Genomic DNA, 21448 nt, shown 5'->3' on the forward strand with positions numbered 1-21448 from the left:
CCATGGTGTGCAGATCTTGCAGGAAAAGCTTCCAAATTGGGCATTTCTCGCTTGTCCCAACCAGTGAGCATCTCCACCAGATGGTGGTAGTGTGGAACCCTCTGTTGCTGGTCCCTCTGTGGTCCCCTGCGAAACCTCCGGCTGCAGGTGATGGTGGCTGGTGCCGAAACATCCCCCGTCACGCAGGCTCACACCCGCCTCATTCACCCATTTCTGGCCCCAAAACCCAGTCTTTCAAGCTGGGCTGGTTTAAGCGTCTTTGCTTTTGAGACTAGGCATAAAGACTGCTTGTGGCACTGCAGCAAGAGGAGTCGAGGCGAGTGGTCCTTTGTGGGGGTACGGGACATATTTCCCTTCTGGATACCCTGTGGTTTCTTTCTCAGTCCATGTGCAGAAGATGAGTTTCTGAGTTTGGCTAATGCATATGCTTTGATGGGTTTGTTCTACTAAGGGAAGACAGATGACAGCAGGTTTCTCTTGACAGGATCAATGAGTATCAGTCTCTCTGCAAGCTCCCAACACCCAAAAGCTGTCTTAAAGCATTTTATGTTGCTCTGGCATTACACCTGTGCCTTTGGTGAGCAGGTCATGGTGGGACAGCAGGCAGAGCCCTGCGCAGCCCTTCCTGCACAGGAGTGCATCCTTCTGAACTTCTCTGGTGATCACAGCGTTCTCCGAAGCTGTGCACCCGCTGCCGTGGGACGTGTCTCTAGGGACCGCGCTGTCTCGGCAGTCTCTGCTGTGGGAGAAGTTCTCCTGCACGACACATCCTTTTCCTGGTATTTTGTGAAATTAACTAGAGAGCAAGAAGAAAGCTTAAGTGATTTAATTAAGACTTCTACACTCTCCAGCTTCTATCCCGTACAGCATAAGGCCGGTGCTGTCAGCAGAAGCTCCTTCAGTTGTAATCTGTCCAGAGAAATCCCAACCTTTGGCTGATGATGAGAAAGGACTGTGATAGAAAGGCTACTGTACAAGATATTTTAGTTTGGTAAGGAGATGCAGTGGGTTGTCGCTGTGTTTGGTGACCGCTGGAGGTTTGTTCTGAACACAGAATAGTCTCTTCTCAGAGCAGGCGTTAACGCGGGGCAAGCACCTTCAGCCAGAACAAATACAGACTTCACCTTGTCAACCGAATGGATGAAGTTGTCTCTTCCACGCTGCTCTGTTGACTCGAAGCGCTTCACTGAGGAGATCATCGTTGCCGTCACCTAACAGAGCTATTCAAGAAGAGCCATGCCATGCATCTCGGGCATGCTTTGCAGCACCCGCACAGCAGTAAAACCACTACATTAAAAGTTCCTTTATTAGGAGATGAAAAGGCTGCCGTGAGCAAGCGATCCCTCTGAAACCTGTGCTACAAACACAGGTCAGAAGCATGTCTCTGAAGCGCACTAAGCCTTTTGGGGAATATCCAATAACTGGGTTAAGAAAGATGCCATGTAAGGAACAAGATGCATCTCATATACATAGAGGCTAATTCTCCGTAATGAGACTTATAGACAGTAACTCCAACCCACGGTCAACATCGCCTGAGCTGCTGTGTGACAACATGCCAAAAACTGGGATCCAAGCCGCCTGGCAGGCTCCTGCGTTGCTCACTTGCAGCTAACTATTTCTACACAGACAAGCTTACGAGCTCCTGCTGTACCAGAGGATGCTTCTTGGGCTTGTGTGACGTCCGTGAGTGTGAATTTTGGCTTTGGCCGCAGCAAATGTGCGCACAGGATGCAGTTCCTGGTGGGATGGAGGGAGTGTCGTGTGCCCCAGGCATTTAATTTTAATACAAAATGTGCCTTTTGCTGTTGCGCTAAGGGAGAGAACTGTTTCCCTCTCCTGGGTTTACCACCCAACTCTGGTGTGAAGATCTGTCTGAGCGGGGAAATGCCATTACACCGCTAACTCAATATCCTGCCCAAGCTAGAGGTGATCACCTTATCTGCATGCTGAAACCTAAACCTCCTTCCTGCCGGGCTCAGAGAGGGAGCAACGATGGGCTCATCCCTTCAGACTTGGTGAGTGTCCTTGGTCCTTCTTCTGCCACAGGAATAGGTCGCAGTCCTCTGCTGATGTGCTTGAGAGAAAACTCAACTGCTCTTTTCTCGGGGCTTAAATGTTCAGGAAAAGCAAACCTATGAAGACAACCGCCTCTGAGCATTGTTCAAGGACGTGCGACGGTCACAGTAGGTGACGCTGGGCCAGGTGGTGATTTCCACAGGAGACGTGTGGGACGTGGGGCTCAGCCCTCCCTGTCCTGGTGCCCCGATCCAGCGGCTGTTGCACGTGGCCCAGGGAACTGCAGCCGTCCTTTGCGAACATCTGCGGTAGCTCTGAAGGTCCCTATTTACAAGAGGGACTTAGCACAGAAACGTTTTGTTCAGCAAAAAATGCAGGAGCAGGCTACCTCTTTTTTTTTTTTTTTTTAATCAAATTGTTTTGGCTGTTCTTGTGGGTTTCTGTAGATATTGTCAGGTTTGCGTGTTAATGCATTAACCCTTTCTGCTCCTCTGTGTATCTTTATGCTTTGCAGGAGACGCTGCCTAGCAGAGGAGCCTTTGAATGTGTTTATTTTGCTCTTCTATGAGCAGTCTGTGCAGACTGTGTCGTTCCTAGTAACTGCGAAAGCCCGTCTCTGTCAGCACCGAGGATGCTGCTCTGATCCAGTGACTAAAAGATACCCGAGCAAATTACTGCACCCGGTATAGCACCAAGTGCTGCTGCGTTGTAAGCTTCCTCAATAGCTTCACAATAGCTAAGTAACACTTGCCTCGTGTTAAATACTAGTTTTGTGCTCTTGGTTAAGTAGCACCAGCTTGCATGTCTTCATTAGCCATCCTTTCTGTCTCTCCGGTTCAGCATATGTTGTAAACTTGGAATTAATTGCTGCTGCTTCTTTCAGAAATGTAGCGAAATTCTCTTTGTTCCTCCTTCCCCTCCTGCCTCGGGTTGATTTCTAAAGATTCTAGGCTTTCCATACTCTTGAAGTCTTTCTGTTGCTCTCCTACAGCATTTCCAACAACAAAGTTTGTCCAGTACCATTGGTCCTCTGATCCCTTTGCCCCCTCTTCCTTGTTCCAAGTGACCACCTTTCTGCCTTCCTTTCTTTTAAAAGTTGACCTGCAGAACTGAAAGTACCTTTTGAACATTTACCTCCTCCTTCCACCCCAGCTCTGCTAGCACGGAGTAATATGAAAGTAAAGTTTTTGAAGAGAGATCAAACACTGATTCCATACGTGGAAGGCAACAAGCTACTTTGATTTTATTTTTTTTCCCGCCTCTCTTGTTTGTGTCTTGTTTTTTTTTTTTAATCATACTTGAAGTAGATACTTGCAAGTGGTTTGGCAAAAGAAATATTCCTGTGCCTTAAGAAGGCATCTTCTGTCTGAAGCTGGCAGAGGCCAGGGGAGAAGAGACGGCCTCTGATTTTACTGGTCAAGCACATGGATCATGTGCATGTGGATCATGACCACATCAGAGTGCATTAAGCACCCTCTGTGCGTAGGGGAATTAATAGCATCGTTTTACCAATGGAGTCTCCAGCTTAAAGATACATACTGTATCTGTTGATAGCTCACTCCAGGTCTGAAAGAGTGGATGCCATTTACACAGGTTTGGAAATCTACACGGTAAATCAGTAGGAACTTTTCTAGATACAGGTTTTTTTCATGTTTCTTAATAGTCTGAATGCATGTAGAATACTTCTTTCGGTAATGATGATTATGTGAGCAATATTTCCGCAGTGTGCATCTAACACTACTCGCAGACGTGCTACAGAACCAGAGAAGTGACAGCTGTAAGGTCTATTTGTAAAATACATAACGAGCACTGCCGATGCCACTGGCCTGCCTTAACCATGATAAATCTTTCCCATTTCTGGGTGCCGGAGTAATTAATAATGACCAGCACGTTCATTTTACAAATCAGCTGTCCCATGGCTCTACAACAGGACAAATGTTCTCAGACTTTCCGGGTGCTCTGGGAAAGGCAACTCTTAGCAGATGCCATCTCGATTATGAGACTAGCTGAGAACGTGGCATGCATTTACATAGGTTGCTTGTTGCTTAATTTGCTATGCTAGAGGCTCTAGGCTTTCTGAATAATCTGACATAAGGAGGTAACAAATGTATGATTACAGAAATGTAGTTAAAACTTGCTAAGAACAAAATAATTGAGGCCTAGTAAACAGAAAGCAACTTAAGTAGTCAAGAGCTTCATTTATAGCTAATAAGCAGATAAAATATCATTTTACTAAGTTTGTGTCGAACAAGTCAATTCTGCAATAACACAAAACCACCTTTACTCAAGTCTATATCCAATTTATTATACTGAACTTTTCTGAGAATGACCGATGCTATTAACACAGCATTGCTATAATGAGGAAAGCTGCAGCAAATGAGTTCTTGGTTGAGACATTGGAATAGTTATTCTATTATAATTGCCAAATGCAAACACTTGAGGTATAAGGCCATATCACAGTCCATCAAAATAACACTTTAAATGGCTTTTGCTCTGTGTTAGTCTCCTACTGACTCTGCAGCTTTGTGCGATTTCAAGCTGTGAAGGAAAAAATCTTACCGAGGGGGTCAGCCCCGCTCCGCTTTAGCCTCAGCGATTTGCTGAGTCCAGCACTAACGCTGCAAACATCCAAATATCCAAAACGGTTTTCATTCTCAGCTGGAAAGTTTAATTCCTGAACTTCCTGCTCTTCTTGCCAAAACCCAAACTGTTATCTTCTTCCACTGGGGCAAATCTAACTGGACTCTTAAATGACTTAAAATCACTCTGACTTCTCCTATATTCACTGAAATGGATAGTCCCAAGATGACCTTCAGTCATCTAGTTGCAGTCAAACTGGCAGCTGTGACCGTTAAGCTGAAGAGCTCTTGTATGTACTAGTGCCTTTTTCTTACCCCTGTGGAGGTAGTTGTTGGTTTGGTCTTGGTTATGATCAGCAAATTAGCTGCCTGGTGAAGAGCCGGTCTTGTTTTGGGTTGGGTTGAGGTGAGGGGGCTTGGGTGGTGGTTGTCCATACTGTACTGATACTAAACAGTCAACCTACATACAATGCTGAGAGTCAGTGATGGCTTCTGAGCCCAGCCGGCAAGAATGTGCACCCTCACCTCTGGAAAATCATGACTTTAAAACTACTTTTGCCCTGTACTTGCCACGCAGCAGCTCACGTGAATGCGTTTGGTCTGAATGGAGCAGTGGGTGTGTTTGCTCTGTGGATTTGTTCCAAATAAGTGATGTTGGCTTTGGTTTTGTTGTACTTGAAGGTGCCTCATCACCAGACATGGAGTCCAGCTATGGGGGAGGCTTGCTAGATATGGTGAAAGGAGGAGCAGGGAGACTCTTCAGCAATTTGAAGGATAACCTGAAGGATACCCTGAAAGATACGTCTTCAAAGGTCATGCAATCTGTTGCCAGGTACAGTACAGCTGAGGCTGCCTAACGCAGGTAAAATCACCAGCGGTAAAGTGCCGGTCTGAGTTGCTGTCTCTACTAGCACAGCACAACTTCCAGCTAACCTAGTGAAGGAAGGAGGTGAAAATCACAAGTGACTTCTTTGATTCTGTCCCATAATTAATTGGTATTTGGCCTCAAGGAAGCAGGAAAAACAAAGTGGAAAAAAAAACAACCCTAAGCTTCATAGTAGAGTGACCATCAACATCCTGAGGTCTGGAAAAGGTTCCCCTCCCAGTGAAAGTGGAGCACTTGGTTTCCGATTGCTTCATTGACCTCTGTGCGGTCCTTCTACTCAGCCACCGCTAAACCATTTTGTCACTGAAAATTGGCTCATGTTTTATCCCTTCCCTTTGCTGTGCAAGGAGACTCTTGTTGCTGATTTAACTGTTCCCTTTGCTGAAGCCACTCTTTGAGTTGAAGAAAGAGCTGAGGTGACTTTGCTTTGGTTACCTCTGCTGGTGTTGTCCCCGGCGCTTGGCACTCTACCTGCCTCTGGGTGATATGGGGCTACGATAAATTAAAGAAACTTAATGCAGGCAAGACCTCAGAGGCTTTGAGTGATCGGCAAAGTGCCAAACTAGTAGAGATTTCTCCTGAAAACTGGCACTGAAAATTAATGACAAAAGGGAAAAGGGACCTTTTTTGCAAGCTTCTGCATCCAGTTAATTGCATGTGTAGAAGGGAAGGCTGGGTCACTGTCTGCAGGAAGCTATTTGTACCCTCTTCTTAGGGCATAATGATAAAAGTACAAAGAATCCATTTTAAGATCATTCTTTCCTCGTGTCAAAAGCAGACCTTTGTGGGGAAAACACTCTTCTGGCTCCTCTAATGGGCTGTCTTCTGTAAAACATGTGCATAATGTCTGTCTCCTCCTTTGTCTTCTTTTAGTTACACCAAGGGGGAGCTAGATATTTCATACATTACCTCAAGAATCATAGGTAAGTGCTGCTTATGGGATAAATAAAACCTGTCGTATCCCAGGGTTCAGAAGTCCATAAGCATGTGTTGGTGCACGCTCAGCCTGGCTTCTCCTTGTGTTCCTAGTGATGTCTTTTCCGGCTGAGGGCGTTGAGCTGGGATTCAGGAACCACATTGAAGATGTACGGACGTTTTTGGATTCCAGACATCCTGACCACTACACCGTCTTCAACTTGTCACCCAAGTATTATCGCAGTGCCAAGTTTCACAACCGGGTGAGTGTCTTCGAGAGGTTTAACAAGAGCAGGGGGGGAGCTTCTTGGGGGGAAAAAGGGGCACCAGGTTGTTTCTGTCTATTCTGAGTGGCAGAATGTAAGAAGATGAAAACGGAATTATAGGTGTTTCTAAGCCGCTGTGGCCGTTTCTGGGTTTTAGCTGATGCTTGGGACCGTGGGGATTAAAGAGCTGGAAAGTTCAGGGCATAATGCTTGTGCTGGGCGCTGGGGAGAGTACACGGCATTGCACTAAGTTGAGCCTGTGCTGCTCTTGGCTCCTACATAGCTGTTGGAAGCTGCTGCAGAGAAATTGTGACTAAAATGGAAGCACTTTGCAAGAAATTACCAACAAAGAAGGCAGATTATTTTCATGGTGAACAGTCCTTCAGTTGTGCTTTATTCAAGCAGGAGCCCTTAGCAGGCAAAGCACAGGACTGGAAACGGGATCTAAGGGGCACTTTGGCTCTTGCGCTAGCGTATGACTTTAAAAACCCACCTCCACTCGCTGCCCCAGTTTCTGTCACTAAAACCAGAACAGCATACGGGAGCACTGCAAGGCTCTGGTTCATTAATGGCTTTTAGAGGAAATCTCTATGAAATACTGCTGCTGAAATGCAAGATTAGATCTAAACTTTCAGAAAACTTCCTGTTCTTTCCCTCTCCCACAAGAGTGGTGATTTTTTTATTTATTTTTAAACTTCTAATTTTTCGTTGCCTTCAACAAAAAAGACAACAGCAGTTGTCAGGCTTAACCCTTGGTCAGGGTAAGCAAATCTCATGCTGCATAAGCCTCATCTCATTTTAATTTGAGGTATAGCTGAATCTGTCTTCAGCGATTGCTTTGATCACCAGAAATCCCTCACTCACGCTTGTCGCAAATTTCTCAGTGGCAATCAGTAACCAGCCAGGACTTCAAATACGAGTAAACGAATGGGAAAGACTAATTAAAGATATCAGGGGCTCTGAATCTTCGGTCTTGCTTGGTTCTGGTGCATCACTATTGCTGTTGGTGGAAGGGGAAAGACAGATCTACTTTTGAAAGCCCGGCATTAAACATCTGTTGGTGTATTGCTTGACCTGGCCATAACTCCTCCATTCCCTGTGTTTTATCTCCTACCCTCCCCAGCACCTTAACAAATGACTTTGTGTGTCGCTCTTGAAGCACGACTAGGTGCTTCGTAAGCTATTTCCTTGACATACACAGGAAGAAAATGATGTATCTCTCAATAAAACATTGTACTTTCAGGTTATGGGCTAGGAAATACTGAGTCCAGGTATTTTTCAAGAAAATGAAATGCGCAGAACAGAATACATGAAATCAGATGAAGCATGAAACAATTACAAATACGAGGTTGAACTTCACATATATTGGGAAAAATACTAATGGGTTGTCGAGGAGGTGAAATCACGCTAAGAGTATTTTCTGCTTTGGATGAGGATGCCAGCTGAAGTTCTGAGATACACACTTGCTCTTTGAAGTGAAAGGCTGTTTAATTCCTATCTTCTTTAAAACTTTTTGTTCCTAAGATCAAAGTAGGTCACTTTGCTGCGTAGTGGTACAGGAGGGAGATGACAGTTAATGTCCTGCTGGGCTATTTTCCTGCCCTGACGTGGCTCTGTGGGTCACGAAGCCCCGAATGCCCAGTCTGCTGAGGAGAAGAGGGGACTATGAACACTAAAACCTGCTGCTGAAATGTGGTTGTCCTCTCTTCTCCTCCCCGCCTCGCCTCCCCGGCAGGAGAGGAGAGCTCATGGCCGCTCGAGGAAGCGTGAGCAGTTTGAAAACATATAACTCAAATATAACACTAAACAAACCCAAACTTCAAAAGTCCCTGATGGGTCACATTCCTGGCTGTTGCTGCCCTACTGCTAAAGTAAAACAAGCGTTGGCTCCTTATTTCCAAAGCTCTAGAAGAATTCCTGTTACTTTTCTGTAAGGTTGTCTTTCGTGAGTGGTGGCAAGGTTATGTTTGAAACAAATGCCATGCCACATAGTGCGTATTTAATTTCCTAATTGCGAACCAGCAGGCAGATGGGTAATTATAGGCAAAGTAAACATATAATTATGGACTGTTGGGAAATGTACATTATTTACTTGGGAAGTGATAATGGCTTTTCCAGATGCTTGACAGTGTGTTGTCGTGAGGCCTGTTCAGAAGACAGTCAGTGGAAGGGTCGCTGGTTGTATTAATTCTAACAGCCGCTTGGAATCTGAATTGCGTTTTAGTGATCTAATTGCAAGTGGATCTTGTGCCTCCAGAAGCCTGCTGCAAATGCAGCTGGGGTTGAAAGGAGAAGACTCTTTCTTGATATAAAATAACTGGTGTGATAATATAAAATAATATACATAAATTATGGCATCAGTACTCTGGCTCTGTTACAGAATTGAATACAAGTTTATGATCCTTCTGTAATTCAGGTTTTACAATGGTCCCCTAACTGCAGCCGTGCATTCCCTGCCACGTCCACCGAACAGAAAGCTAAGGCTATGCTGGGGGTTACCATGTAGCGAACTTTTGGGTGTTTTGTGCCCCCTCAGCCCTTCCTAAAAATGCACAAAAAATGGTAGAGGCAAGGGGAAATCAAGTGTATTCAACAGAAGGAATGAGATAAAATATAGCTCTCAAGACAGGAGAAGGGGGATGAATATAATGCTGTAGTGAATGAACGGTCGTTTGCTGCCTTCCAAAGCTTGAGGGTGGTTTGACTCGTTGGGTAGCTTCTACAGTGCAAAACCTGCACTTGCTCACCAAATACACGGCTGAATTTCAGGATATTATGGAGACCGAAAACTTTCATGAGTCTAAAAAGTGATTGGACAAATATCAAATTAGGTATTGGATTAGACAAAACCCTCCCAAATGTTAAGCAGAGGTCCGCCAGCTCAGGAAGGCTGGCAGCGGGTCGGATGCGCTGGGTCAGGCACTGCTGCCTGCTTGCTCTGTCCCTGTATCCTCTGGGTGTCCTTGGAGCCGTGCTTTGAGACAAAACGCAGCTTGGTAGCTCTCTGGTTTGGGTCAGCATTCCTGTTTCTGCTATACGATGTTGTGCAGGTATATGTCAGACAACCTTAAATACAAGTTTTATGAAACCTGGAGCACTTCCTTCCTCTCGGAGATGAAACGGTCGGGTATGGAAATCATATGGCTATGTAAGAACATCTGGGCAAACCAGCTCCTTCCTGCCCCCAGTTCTCACTAGCCAGGATCCAAATCTCAGCCGAGAGAGAGAGAGAACCAGTTCTTTGTCTGAGGACAAGCCTCGTAATGTTTCTCCTTTAAATTTCTTCTAGCCAGAAATGCCCTTAAAAAAAAAGTACATTTCAGTTAAACCCAGATGAAATGGAGATGTCTGTAGAAGGCTATTTGATGTGCTGTTTGAGACTGCAAGGACTGTTCTGGAGATAAGTGTTATGACTCAGAACTAGTACATCAATGAATAGTAACAAGACATACTTTAGGATTTGTGATTTTTTTTTTTTTTTTTTTTTTTTCCAGCTCTAAGAAGTCATTCATTTTTCTGGCTCATATCTTAACTATACTCAGATATGACTTTTTTTTTAACAGAAGTTTCCCTTTCATCAGCCTAATATCTGTCAAATAGGGCTTGAAAATCTATGACATAAAATAGCTGAGAACAACAGATGTTTAATATCCTTTCAAAATCAGAGCCGTAGCTTTTAGGGACAAGTTGTACAAAGGCTTTAGAGCAGAAACCAATGCGCTGCGGCGAGACGGGCGTGTTAGGAAAGGCCACACATGATAATCTGATTTGGAATGTAAATTTTATAAAATAGTATAGTCAGTGACAATACATCAGTATTACGTTATTTAATTGAGAATGCCTTTTTGTTTGCCACCTCATAATTCATGAAAGTCACAGAGCAGAATTATGCACGAGAAGAGATGGAGTAGGTTTCAAGTGCATAACTCTAGGTTGTAAAAGAGAAGTATGTTTCTTGGCAGAATGCATTTGTAAAAGCATGCCTTGCTTAATGCTCTTGGGAAGCTGCCTTTTGCTCACTGTGTGATTTCTGTAGGTATCTGAATGTAGCTGGCCCGTACGGCAAGCGCCCAGTCTGCACAACCTCTACGCCGTCTGTAAGAACATGCACAACTGGCTACAGCAGAACCCCAAAAACGTCTGTGTCATCCACTGCATGGTAAGTACACCAGAAAGTAGCCACACTTTTAGACCTATGAGTCATATTGCACGTCATGTGGCTGGAGTCTGTGTACAAGGATGGTGACAATTTCTAAAAGGAAAAAGATGTGAAATAAAATGGACCCCCATAGAAAGGGACATCATCTGCCGCGTGCAGCTACATAGCTAAGCTGGAAGACCTGACACTGAGAAGCAGGAATGAAAAGCAAGAGAGGTCACCGTTGTTCTAGTAGTGAACTACTAGAGGTGATGAGTAGCAAACAGGTTTAGACTTCACCCGAGAACTGACCGTAAGGGTTGTCAGCCTGCTATGGCTTTGCGTTTATTGTAAGTAGTTACAGGGCAAAACGCAGCCTCCAGACTGAAGGCTACTGATGGATGTTGGGGAGAAAATACATAGTTGGGAATTCTGTCGAAATATGGAACTGAGATTGGTAAAGTCTCTTGCGGTCATTAATTGTCAGGGCTGGCTGAAGAAGTCCAGTTGCCTTCCGCTCCTCTTTGCGCACCACAGCTGACAAGGTGCTAAACCCCCGTAAGGGTTAGTACCAGGCAACGTGTAGATAGGATGCATGAGAGTGGTGTGATTCTGTGTGACTGACTTGTGATTTACCCCATACAACCTTTAATATTGACGGCAATGCCCCAAAGGGAGAGTTCTGGTTTCCTCCTGGAGCCTAAATTAAATCCAGGAGGCTGTCAGCCCTGATCAGTATAAACTGGAAGGAATGGGGGAAATGACTGATCCCAAGCTGCATAGACCTTACATACGAGTCTGGCATTTCTGCCTTGCGTAGCACAGCCAGGGGCTACGGGACATAAATTCTGTTCAAACAGAGATGAAGACGCACTTGCTGCCTCCAGTCCTGGAAATCTATCTCAAGAATCAAATTCCTTTGCTGTCCTTTGAGCAATGAGTATCAGAATAATGCTGTAAAGGGCAGGGAGTCCTTTTTAACGCTTTCTAAGGAGTCTGCAGAAGCCCACTTCTGAACCTGAGAGATCTTTTCACAGCAACTGGCAGGGGCTAAACCTTAAAAAAAGCAAATAGCCTGTTATCCTTGAGCATGTGCTCAGGCTCAGCGGGTTATTGGGGTCTGGCTCAGCTCTAGTATGGCAAATCCTACAGCATGGCTGGAGTGCCTAAAAGCTGCCTGAAATAAATAATTACAAGGAGCCTGTGTAACTTGTGTTTCAGACTGGGGGTGACAGCCTGCCTGATGGGGCGGTAGGGTTCCCACCCCTTCCTTGTAAATGAGCCTTGACTTCTGGCCTCTTCTGTGTCCCTCTGGCAAGCGGGAGATGAGTTGGGTGGCATGGCACTCTGGTAGCACTGAGCAGGGTCTCATCGTTATGCCATGAACATGCATCCAAAATTAAGCAGGCATCAGACCTAGATTTTGGTGGAAGCTGGTGGAAGGGCTTTTTCTCGCCAGAGTTGAGGTATGGTCCATATAGCTCATCACCTTGTGTGTTCCTGAGTATAGCAAGGACCTGGGGCACTGGGGATAATTTGACTCTCTCCTGCTCTTTCTGTATTTTTGGTCTTTTTCTATCAGTCTGACTTGGCAAACACACTTCCCTTCATCATCAACCTAAATAAAAGGTAGACCTGTTCAGGAGCAACCTGTAGGTTGAGGGCTGTGCAGCTGTTTGGGTGAGGGAACTTTGGGCTGGGTTTTTTGTTTGCGAAATCTTCAAGGTTAAAATTGTATGAGGTGACTGCCTGCAGCTGTGGGATGGGTGTACTCTGACCCCTGTTCCAGGCCTATGTTTGAAATAATTGTAACATTACAGCTCGGGAGCAGCCATGAAATGCCATTTGTAGAAAAAAAAAAAAAAAAAAAAAAAAAATGTACTTCTGGGCTTTCAAAACAGCTCTAAACCATCCTCAGCTTTGGCTGCTTACTGGATATTATCTTAGCTTTAATCCAGGCCCGTGATGCTCACTGCAGTCCTAGGTATTAAACACGTGACACCGCACTGGAAATTCCTCATTCTCATGCGGTCTCATTCCTCATCTTTCTGGAGAAATTATTTTATGTGATTTAAGGAAGAGTGGGGAGTGTTCTGCTGAAATATAAAGGATGTCTCTGATACTTATACATTGTTCTCCCTCCACCTCTTTCCTTAACAGGATGGCCGTGCAGCCTCAGCCGTTCTGGTCAGTGCGATGTTCTGTTTCTGTCACCTCTTCTCTAATCCAGGCCCTGCAGTGCAGTTGCTGAACACAAAGAGACCTGGAATTGTACTCTGGCCGTCTCACAGGAGGTAGAGTACGCTACCTAAATGCTACGCGAGCATGCTATATTCCTCACACTAGAAACCGCCCAAGCAGTACTCGTGCATTAGCCATGGCACTTAGCTTTGACAGGCCGTAACTGATGTTTATGGCCACTTCCATTTTATCCACGTTGATATAACAGTCATGGCAGAACAAAATAAAATATTACAATAGCTTTGCTCACCAGTTCAGGAAAGCTGACAAACCTGTAGTTGGCAGGGCCTGGGTGAATCCCTCTCCCTGCGTCAGCTTCATCCATGCGGGAGTTTACATTGTTTACACGTCTTTTTTACAAGTTCTATTAAGCAGAGGAAAAACTGCCTCTTAGAGCAAACCAAAGACCTAGTGTTATGTATGTAATAATAATAATAATGATCCTACAGTACTTGAACTAACAAAGTAATTCATCTGCTACGTGCATGTAAAATAGAAAGCAAAATTCTAGTGGTAAACCAGAAAAACCATTGCCCAGCACCTTCTCTCCTAAAAGGTGAGGAGAAATGATCTCCAGCTCGGAGCTAAAGGCCAACTTCTTCCCTCCTGAGCTCTCGTTCTTGTAATTAATCAGAAATAGAAGCATAGATTTTGTGCCAGCTGTGAGGATGCTGGAGTACATGGAAAATCCAGTCCTGGAGCTGTGAAAGAATTGCACTTTCACTGGATTTCAAGGCAGACTCCAAGTTCAGAACGTAAATTTAGTCACCTGGGATGGAGATTTCAGTAACGGCTTTCTCTGTCTGCAGATACATAGGATACATTTGTGATCTAATAGCAGACAAGCCCGTCATTCCTCACTGCAAACCACTTACTATCAAGTCAGTCACCCTCAGTCCAGTCCCCTGTTTCAACAAGCAACGCAATGGGTGCCGGCCCTTCTGCGACATTCTCAGCGGAGAAACCAGAATCCTTACAACTTCCCAGGAGTACGAAAGAATGAAGTGAGTTGCTGTGATCTCCTACCGTCCTTAGGAGGCTTTCGTTTTGCTATAATGTGGCTAATAGCTGTGCTGCGGTCATTGCCAGACTGCCTGATAAACGACGGAGGGCACTTATTAACTGAAAGATGGTGCCTAGTCTTGAAAGTTGTCATGTGGTGGGATGCCTTCATAGCAATAGTTCAGTGCTGTGTTGGTTTCCCCTGTGAAATGTTGGTGTTTCCATTAAGCCTAAGGTTAAGCAGAGCGCTGAATGCACCTTCCGTTCGCTTGGCCTGAACGAGATGATAGCTTTTATGTTGATACTGTTGGTGGGTGGTAATGACACTGTGGAAGGGAGCTTAACTGTGGATTTCCTTCTCTTCTTCTCAAAGAGAATACCGCGTGCAAGAAGGGAAAGTCCTAATTCCACTGGGAGCCACTGTCCATGGAGACGTTGTTGTTTCTGTCTACCATATGAGATCAACCATTGGGGGACGCCTTCAAGCAAAAGTAGGAGTTTAATTTTTCTTGCATGGTAGAGGCAATGTAGCTAAGAGATGGCTAAACGTGGGGTCTAAGAATGCACGTGGAACCCATCTTGTGGTGTAGGAAGTGTCCTTATTCCACACTAGATATAACACAAATTTGAGCAGTGCCGAGGGAAAACAAAGAGCTGCATTTGGAGAAGTTCATGGTGCCTCTGGTGTCTCTGTGGAGATGATGTCTACTGATGGGGTGTAGGATCCTTCTGGCTGATGTAGAAGACATCAGTAACCAGCTCAGGGGAAACCACCACCAAAGCCTCTACCTATGCACTCTAAGAAGATGGAAGAAGATTTTTCTTCTGCTCAGATTAGAATGACTTACCGAACCATCGCTCCTACATGCTGTCTGTCTCGCTTGCTCTAGAGCAGCCTTCACCTTTTTTGGTCATTAGGCCAAAAAGGCAATTTGGGTGTGTTAGTCAGTCATGGGGATAGGAAAGACTATTTGAGCTGCAGGCTGGTCAGACACCCTCTTCACGGCCAAAAAGCCTCTTAATACTAGTAGATCAAAGAAATGGGAGACAGTGGAAACCAGGGAGAGAGAATAGAGGGGTGCCGGAGTGAGCACATCTTGGTGTCTCCTTCCCATAACATAGTAGCAGTGCTGGAAGTGAAAATAGGTATTGATCTGTGCTGCTCTAGGCTTTGAGACTAATTTTAAAAATGGTCTTGTAATTGTGGAAGAGGGGTTTGGAAATGCAGTCTGTTCAGCCTAGAAAACTTGGATCTGCAAAAACTGAATCAGTAGTTGTCATACACTAAGTTGCTCCAGTAACCTTTATAGCGATGTGGGTTGATTGGCTCACTCGGTGAAATAACCTGTTTCAGTGGCAGTGACTGAAAGCACAAAAAGTGAGGGAAGAACCAAGTCTTGTCCCACCTGCTTTGAGTGCCACCTCGTTTGCTCCCGGCAGATGGGTGCTGCACGGCTGGTCAGGCAAAACAGTTCCTGGACTCCCACAACCAGCTGGGTGCGGTGGCTGCCTTCTCCAAAGGTCACTTTATCCACCGATACTTGAGTCTGAGATCTTGATAACTTTCCTGATGACATGTTCCATACCTTAGTGTTCAAGTTGCAGAGTGACCAATGAATGTTTTTCTCTTGATTTGCTTTACTGAAGCATCTGCTGCAAAGTGAAATGGTCTGGTATATTCAGTGGAAACAGACATCCGTTTCATTTAAAAACTAAAACGTCAAGTAGATCCCAGAAATGAAGACAAGTAGGGGGTGAAGACATATTCCTGAATGCTGTGAAGGCACTCTACTGTGTGGAGGCAGCGAGAGCAGAATTTAAGGCAGATGGAAATATTTGGGTTTGAGAAGGAAAAAGCTCTGCTTTCCGTAGAACAAGCAGAATGAATTAGCTTATATAGCAGTTATAATTAGTCTACATAGTAACTGGTAGTAAGGTAGACTTAACTAACTGTCTGCATGTGCTATAAGCAAATATTTTAAAATTTAAGCACTAATTCAGTCTGATGCTCTCTGTTTTTTTTTCAGATGACCAACACACAAATATTCCAAATTCAGTTTCATACTGGATTCATAGCCCTGGGAACAACCACACTAAAATTCACCAAGTGAGTATTTTAAGCTGAACGTTAATCAAACCTGAAGCATAAAAGCCTTAGGAAGGCAGAAGGAGAATATTCACAGATGAAAATTCTGTGTGCATGCATATATTGAGAGCTTTATATAGCTTTGCAGAAATATCCTTTCCCTTTTTAACTGTACAACTCTTGTCCCCATTTAGGCCTGAACTGGATGCCTGTGACTCTCCAGACAAATATCCTCAGCTCTTTCATGTTATACTGGAGATAGAAATACAATCTACAGATAGGCAAACCGAATTAACTCCCCCATGGGAGAACTTCACGACAAAAGACATCAATCCAACCATTCTCTTCTCCTCTCATCAGGAGCATCAGGACACTCTTGCTTTGGCAGGTGAGAGCTGCATAGATTTATTCAATTTACACGCTTACCTGCATGCTGAACTCTGTTTTGCTTGATTTTATTTATTTGGTGCTCTATGCTGCAGGTAGAGGTCCCACTGATTCACCCCAGGATAACATAAGAAATGTTGGACAGAGTGCATTCTTCTCATCTCTCAGCTGGCAAGGTACGCAGGCTTGGGCTTCAAAGTAAAATCTGCTTCAAAGACGACAACTTTCTCCCCCCCCCCCCGCTCCCCGGGGCAGAGAGTCAGGCTGAAGGATCCGATTGTAACGTGCCTTTCCCGTTAGATCACAGTGTATTGCTGGTCACACCTTTATGTTGCAATTGAGTGGGAATCAACTTCCTACAATGTCCTCTTCGAACATCGCCTGCTTGTGCTGTATAGGACAACTTTTGACATCGTTCCAGAGTGAAGCTTTGCCCTAGGCCTCCTCAATTCTAGGAAAAAACAGCTTAAATTTGTTTTTAATATTGCACTTTTTATATAAAGTGCTATGAGGACGTAGCACTGAGAGTGTTTGTCCGAGAGGCCGTTTAACGGTGCCAGACACCTTTGAAAATCTCACGGCGCTGCCGAATGCAGCGCTCCTCCTCTGGCATCAGCACCATGCTAGGCAGGAGCCCAGCGCAAGAGATCCTTGTGGTCCACCTGGGGGGGTGGGTTGTGTCCCTACTCCTTTACAGCCAGCCTTGTTTTGCCTGGATTTTGAGGCATGGCTGGAGATCCTCCTGGATGCTTGGCCCTGACCCAGAAACTAGTTCAGTTTGCCTCTGTAGCCCTTACGCTTGCTGGCTCTTTGGGCTTGAGGAGAGTCAATGAACCTTTGCCTGTGTTTCCTGACCAATAAAGCTGCCTTCTTACCATACAGCGTACTTAATCTTTGCAAAGAACTCTCAAAGTCCAGCAAAATGCTGCTGCGGTTTTCTCAGTAGCCTTTTGTTCTGCATGTAAGCTGATATATATTTTTTTTATCGGACTTTTGTGATGACAAAACTAACGGCTACCTAATTTTATTTTTAATCATCATTTAGATCAGAAATCTGACAAAAGTAGCTCTCACCCCACCTCAGAGGATCGAGCAGCGTTGGTGCATGAGGAAAGCGAACAGTCAGATGACGAACTCTTGTCCCTTTCCAGTCAGCACAGTAATGCCAGCGGTGACAAGCCTCACGGGACACCAAAACACAGCAAAAAGCAGCAAGAGCCTCCAGCACCACCTCCACCAGAAGATGTGGACCTGCTGGGCCTGGACGGTAGCCCTATGAGCAAGAGTTTTCCCTCACAGCCCACTGCTGCCCCCTCCAACTCAGACTTGCTGAATGATTTGTTTGGGGTTGGCGGGCCAGGTTCCCAGAGTCAAAGTGGACAGCCTGCTGCTGAGGAGGCCTTCCATGTGGGAGGACCTGGATCTGTGCAGTCAACTCCTCGGCGTTCTGCAGCTTCGGCATCTCCATCCCTGTCCCCAAGGGTAGGAGAAGGTAATAGTGGCTATGCCTAGTGCATGACTTGGTGGGGTACATGCATTGAGAATCCCTGGGAGATTTGCTTTGGGCTGTTGGGTTCCTCTTGGGTACGCTCATTTCATGAAAATTAAGAGCTGTGAGGGATACCAAGAGGCCAGCCAGCTCCTCTGCTCTGAGGTAGGAGTTGGTGCATCTTCATGGTCAAGAACATTAAGCCAGATTATCTAGTTTGTTTCCTAAAGTGTCTGCTGGAGCTCACCCAGGTGTTTGCCTGGATCCTTACACTGACAGCCACTGGAGATCACCAGTTTTGCTCTGTGTGTCCAGTAATGCATATGAAGAGAATAAGTATTAATTTATATATTAAAAAAAAAAAAAGCCTCATAAGGTTTTGGGTAGACCCATAGCAGTTTGAATTGAACTTAATTTTTAACTTTAGGGGCTTTGGAGCTGTGATGCTGGTCCTGGATTATGAAATGTGGCTACGCAGTTTTGCTGTTTCTGGCTCTTCCACAGATGAGAAGATCCTTTCTCTCTTCAAAGATCAGGCTGGCAGAAGGAGTGGCTGAATAGACGTTATAAAGAGGGATCTTCTGGAGGGTTAAGTGAATGGAGGAGGGCAAGTGAGAATCAGTTGTAAGTGAACAGGTGAAGAGCCCAATCCAAGTTGCTGAGATTCACTGAGGGCCTCTGGAATAGATGGTCAGTTTTGCCAAAGGCAAGATGAGAACAAGTGGCCGGATCTGACAGCAGGTCTCTGCACCGCCCCAAGCTGAACAGCCTCCCTGTGTCTGGCCTAATCCTTTATGTCACAGTTTAAGAGCTGACATTGTCAACACGTACCTGATTCAAAGAGCACAGTATGGTTAGTTAGCTCTTCCTCAGCAGCTAGTAACTTAAAGCATGTGCAACACCTGCCAACTTTCTTGTACAGAAATGGTATTTCCTCACTTTGTTAAGGAGGCACAGGCTCGGGCGAGGCTGGGGCTGCCACCAGTAGCACCTACCATGGGATGGCCATGGAGCAAATTTCTGAAGACTCTTCTTGAGTCCTCCTTTCTCAGATAGAATATAAAAACCTGCAGGCTTGGGGAGGTCTGTCTGCTAGTACGCTCAAACACCAGATTTGCCATTTGGTGTTTTTTGAAGCAAAAGGGACAGGGGCAGTTACAATCTCCTTGTACCAAGACTTGCAAAGAGAGGGAAGAGGAGGAGACTGAGGACCGGAGGCAGGAGAGGGGAGAAGAACACAAGTTTCAGTGGAAGAAATTGGGCCGCTTGTATCTGGAGAAGGTTCATCTTGCTGTGGCTGCTGTATGCTCAGTCTGAGAGCTTTCACCTGGGGTGGGAAGGTTGTGTGGGCACGCACCTCACAAGGCGGAAGTGCAGCAACAGTATCAGGAAAAGATCTTTGGATATTGTTGTCGAACTTTGCAGAGCCAGCTTGGTGCTTGAAAGAGAAAGAAAAAGTATCTCTCAGTTAAATTGTCCCAAGCCAGGAAAGCAGGAATAAGAGCTTGCGAGATAAGCGAAGATAGTAATTTATTAAGTATCCTAAACAATGAGTAACACAAGTAATGAGTGGCATCATTAACACACTGCACAGATTCTCAGGACTGTATCTTCCTTACAGGAGTATATATTGCATCTTTGTTCAGGATGCTCTTTACCTTAAACTTGTTGGCAAGTAGGAATTTGAGTGACTTCATAGGGGTTTCGTTGTTGATTTTTTTTTTTTTTTTTTTCACATGAGAGATAGTAGGCTAAACAAATTGATCAAAAATGGAGTTTGAGAGTGAACTGGATTTTTGTAACAAGTTATGCTATATAGGAAAGATACTGGTTATTTTCTAAAGCTATTTCTAAAAGACTGTCCTTTTACCCTCCATATATGTAACCTTTGACAGCCTAAAATCATCTTGGACTGCATTCAGCTCTTGAGAGGAGGCAGGAATTGCACCAGGGCGGTACCTCCAAGCTCCAGGCTGTCCCTCACCATCCACTTATGTATTGGTGGCATGTGCAAGTTGAAACTTCATCTGAAGTGTTTAAGTATCTAAATACTCACTTTGACTGCTCCTAAATTCAGCCCCTCTCTTTGGAAAAGATAGATGGGATCAACAACTGTTTTTGCCATGACCAAGTGATGTGGATCTCTGGGTCCCCTAGAATTTGGCTGGGGTACTGATACTTTCCAGTTGCTCTCCCACACTCGCATACCGACTCCTAATTGGTAGCTGCAGGTATTAGGTTTTCTTCTCCACACACCAGTGTCTTTTCCCTGAAGCACATTCACTGTACGAGTTAATGATTCAGTTTTCTCAAATATGTTTTTACAGCCACTGCCTTTGATCCATTTGGAAGTAGCCCTAAGCAAACTGGTCCAGACCTCCTGGGTTCCTTCCTTGGTTCATCGACTGTCCCTGGTGATCCTTTCCTTCAAGCGACAAGAAGTCCTTCACCAACTGTGCATAGCGATCCCTTTCACATGGGTAAGAAAATGAGGCTTTTCCAGTGTATTTAAGCAAACATGAAATGCTGCTTTTAAATAGTGATGGAGCCATTAAGTACAAACTGGTGCTTACCAAGAAGTGACTCTAAACCACAGAAACCCCACTAAACAGGAAAGAGCTCTTTGTCTCTAGACTTAAAGCATATTCATAATTTGAAATGTGGTAGGATGAGACTAGTTTTGCTCAAGTCTTATACTTAATTAATAAGCTATTTGTATACATTGAAAAAAAGAGACCATGAAGAATGTCTGCCTGCATATTCCTGTGGTTATGAGGTCTCATTTGAACCAAACTACCACTAATTGAGCTAAATAGAGCATGGCATATTAAGCCTGCTAGAGAAAACACATGTCCTTTGGTGATTTTAGTTACAGGCATCTGCTTTCTTTAGATCTGATGGTAATCCTGGCCAAATTCACAGTTGAATTTGACTCTTATTTGAAGAGAAAGATTTCTTTTTTATTATTGGACTGTTTGGGTTTTTTTTTTTTGTTTGAAAGGTTCATTAGTTGTCCTCTTCTACCCCCGTGCCAAAAATTAATATTGTAACCTTGTCTGAAACGCATTCAGATATGAATTTGTTTGTGTCTGATCATCTACCACGTGTCCCGTGGGTGCAACAGTCTCACTGGAAAGCCAGAATGACAAAGGAGGGAACTAGTGTGCTGCTGGCACTGCTTGCGTCCTTGCTTTGCCAAGCTCGGGTATTGGATATTAACTCTGTGAATAAGACGGTTGGGTCACACTTGGAGCTGGCTGCACTAATGAAAGGAATTTAAATGGTATCCCAGCATGATGAGGTATTATATTACAATGCTAGTGTCTGTGGATAATGAAATGCTGGCAGGGTGAACTGCATAGATGTACAGACTTTATTTGATACAGGGTTAAAGGAAGGATTGTGTGTATCCTTTCTGGTTTACATCTGTGTGGGTTTCTTTG

At 44.7% G+C, this 21448-nt stretch overlaps 1 protein-coding gene across 2 annotated transcripts in view; it reads left to right on the top strand.

Moving 5' to 3' along the window:
• DNAJC6 (DnaJ heat shock protein family (Hsp40) member C6) overlaps nt 1-21448 on the top strand; it is a 52775-nt gene that overhangs the window by 21725 nt on the left and 9602 nt on the right. For both annotated transcript variants that reach the window (XM_074598361.1, XM_074598360.1), the window contains 12 exons: nt 5277-5427; nt 6355-6404; nt 6511-6659; nt 10699-10821; nt 12961-13094; nt 13851-14045; nt 14417-14534; nt 16071-16150; nt 16324-16517; nt 16612-16692; nt 17562-18008; nt 20333-20485. In XM_074598361.1, coding sequence (XP_074454462.1) covers nt 5277-5427; nt 6355-6404; nt 6511-6659; nt 10699-10821; nt 12961-13094; nt 13851-14045; nt 14417-14534; nt 16071-16150; nt 16324-16517; nt 16612-16692; nt 17562-18008; nt 20333-20485 — 1875 coding nt within the window. The remainder of the gene's footprint in view (nt 1-5276; nt 5428-6354; nt 6405-6510; nt 6660-10698; nt 10822-12960; nt 13095-13850; nt 14046-14416; nt 14535-16070; nt 16151-16323; nt 16518-16611; nt 16693-17561; nt 18009-20332; nt 20486-21448) is intronic.

The sequence above is a fragment of the Larus michahellis genome, chromosome 8 (assembly GCF_964199755.1).
Source record: "Larus michahellis chromosome 8, bLarMic1.1, whole genome shotgun sequence".
Taxonomy (NCBI): domain Eukaryota; kingdom Metazoa; phylum Chordata; class Aves; order Charadriiformes; family Laridae; genus Larus; species Larus michahellis.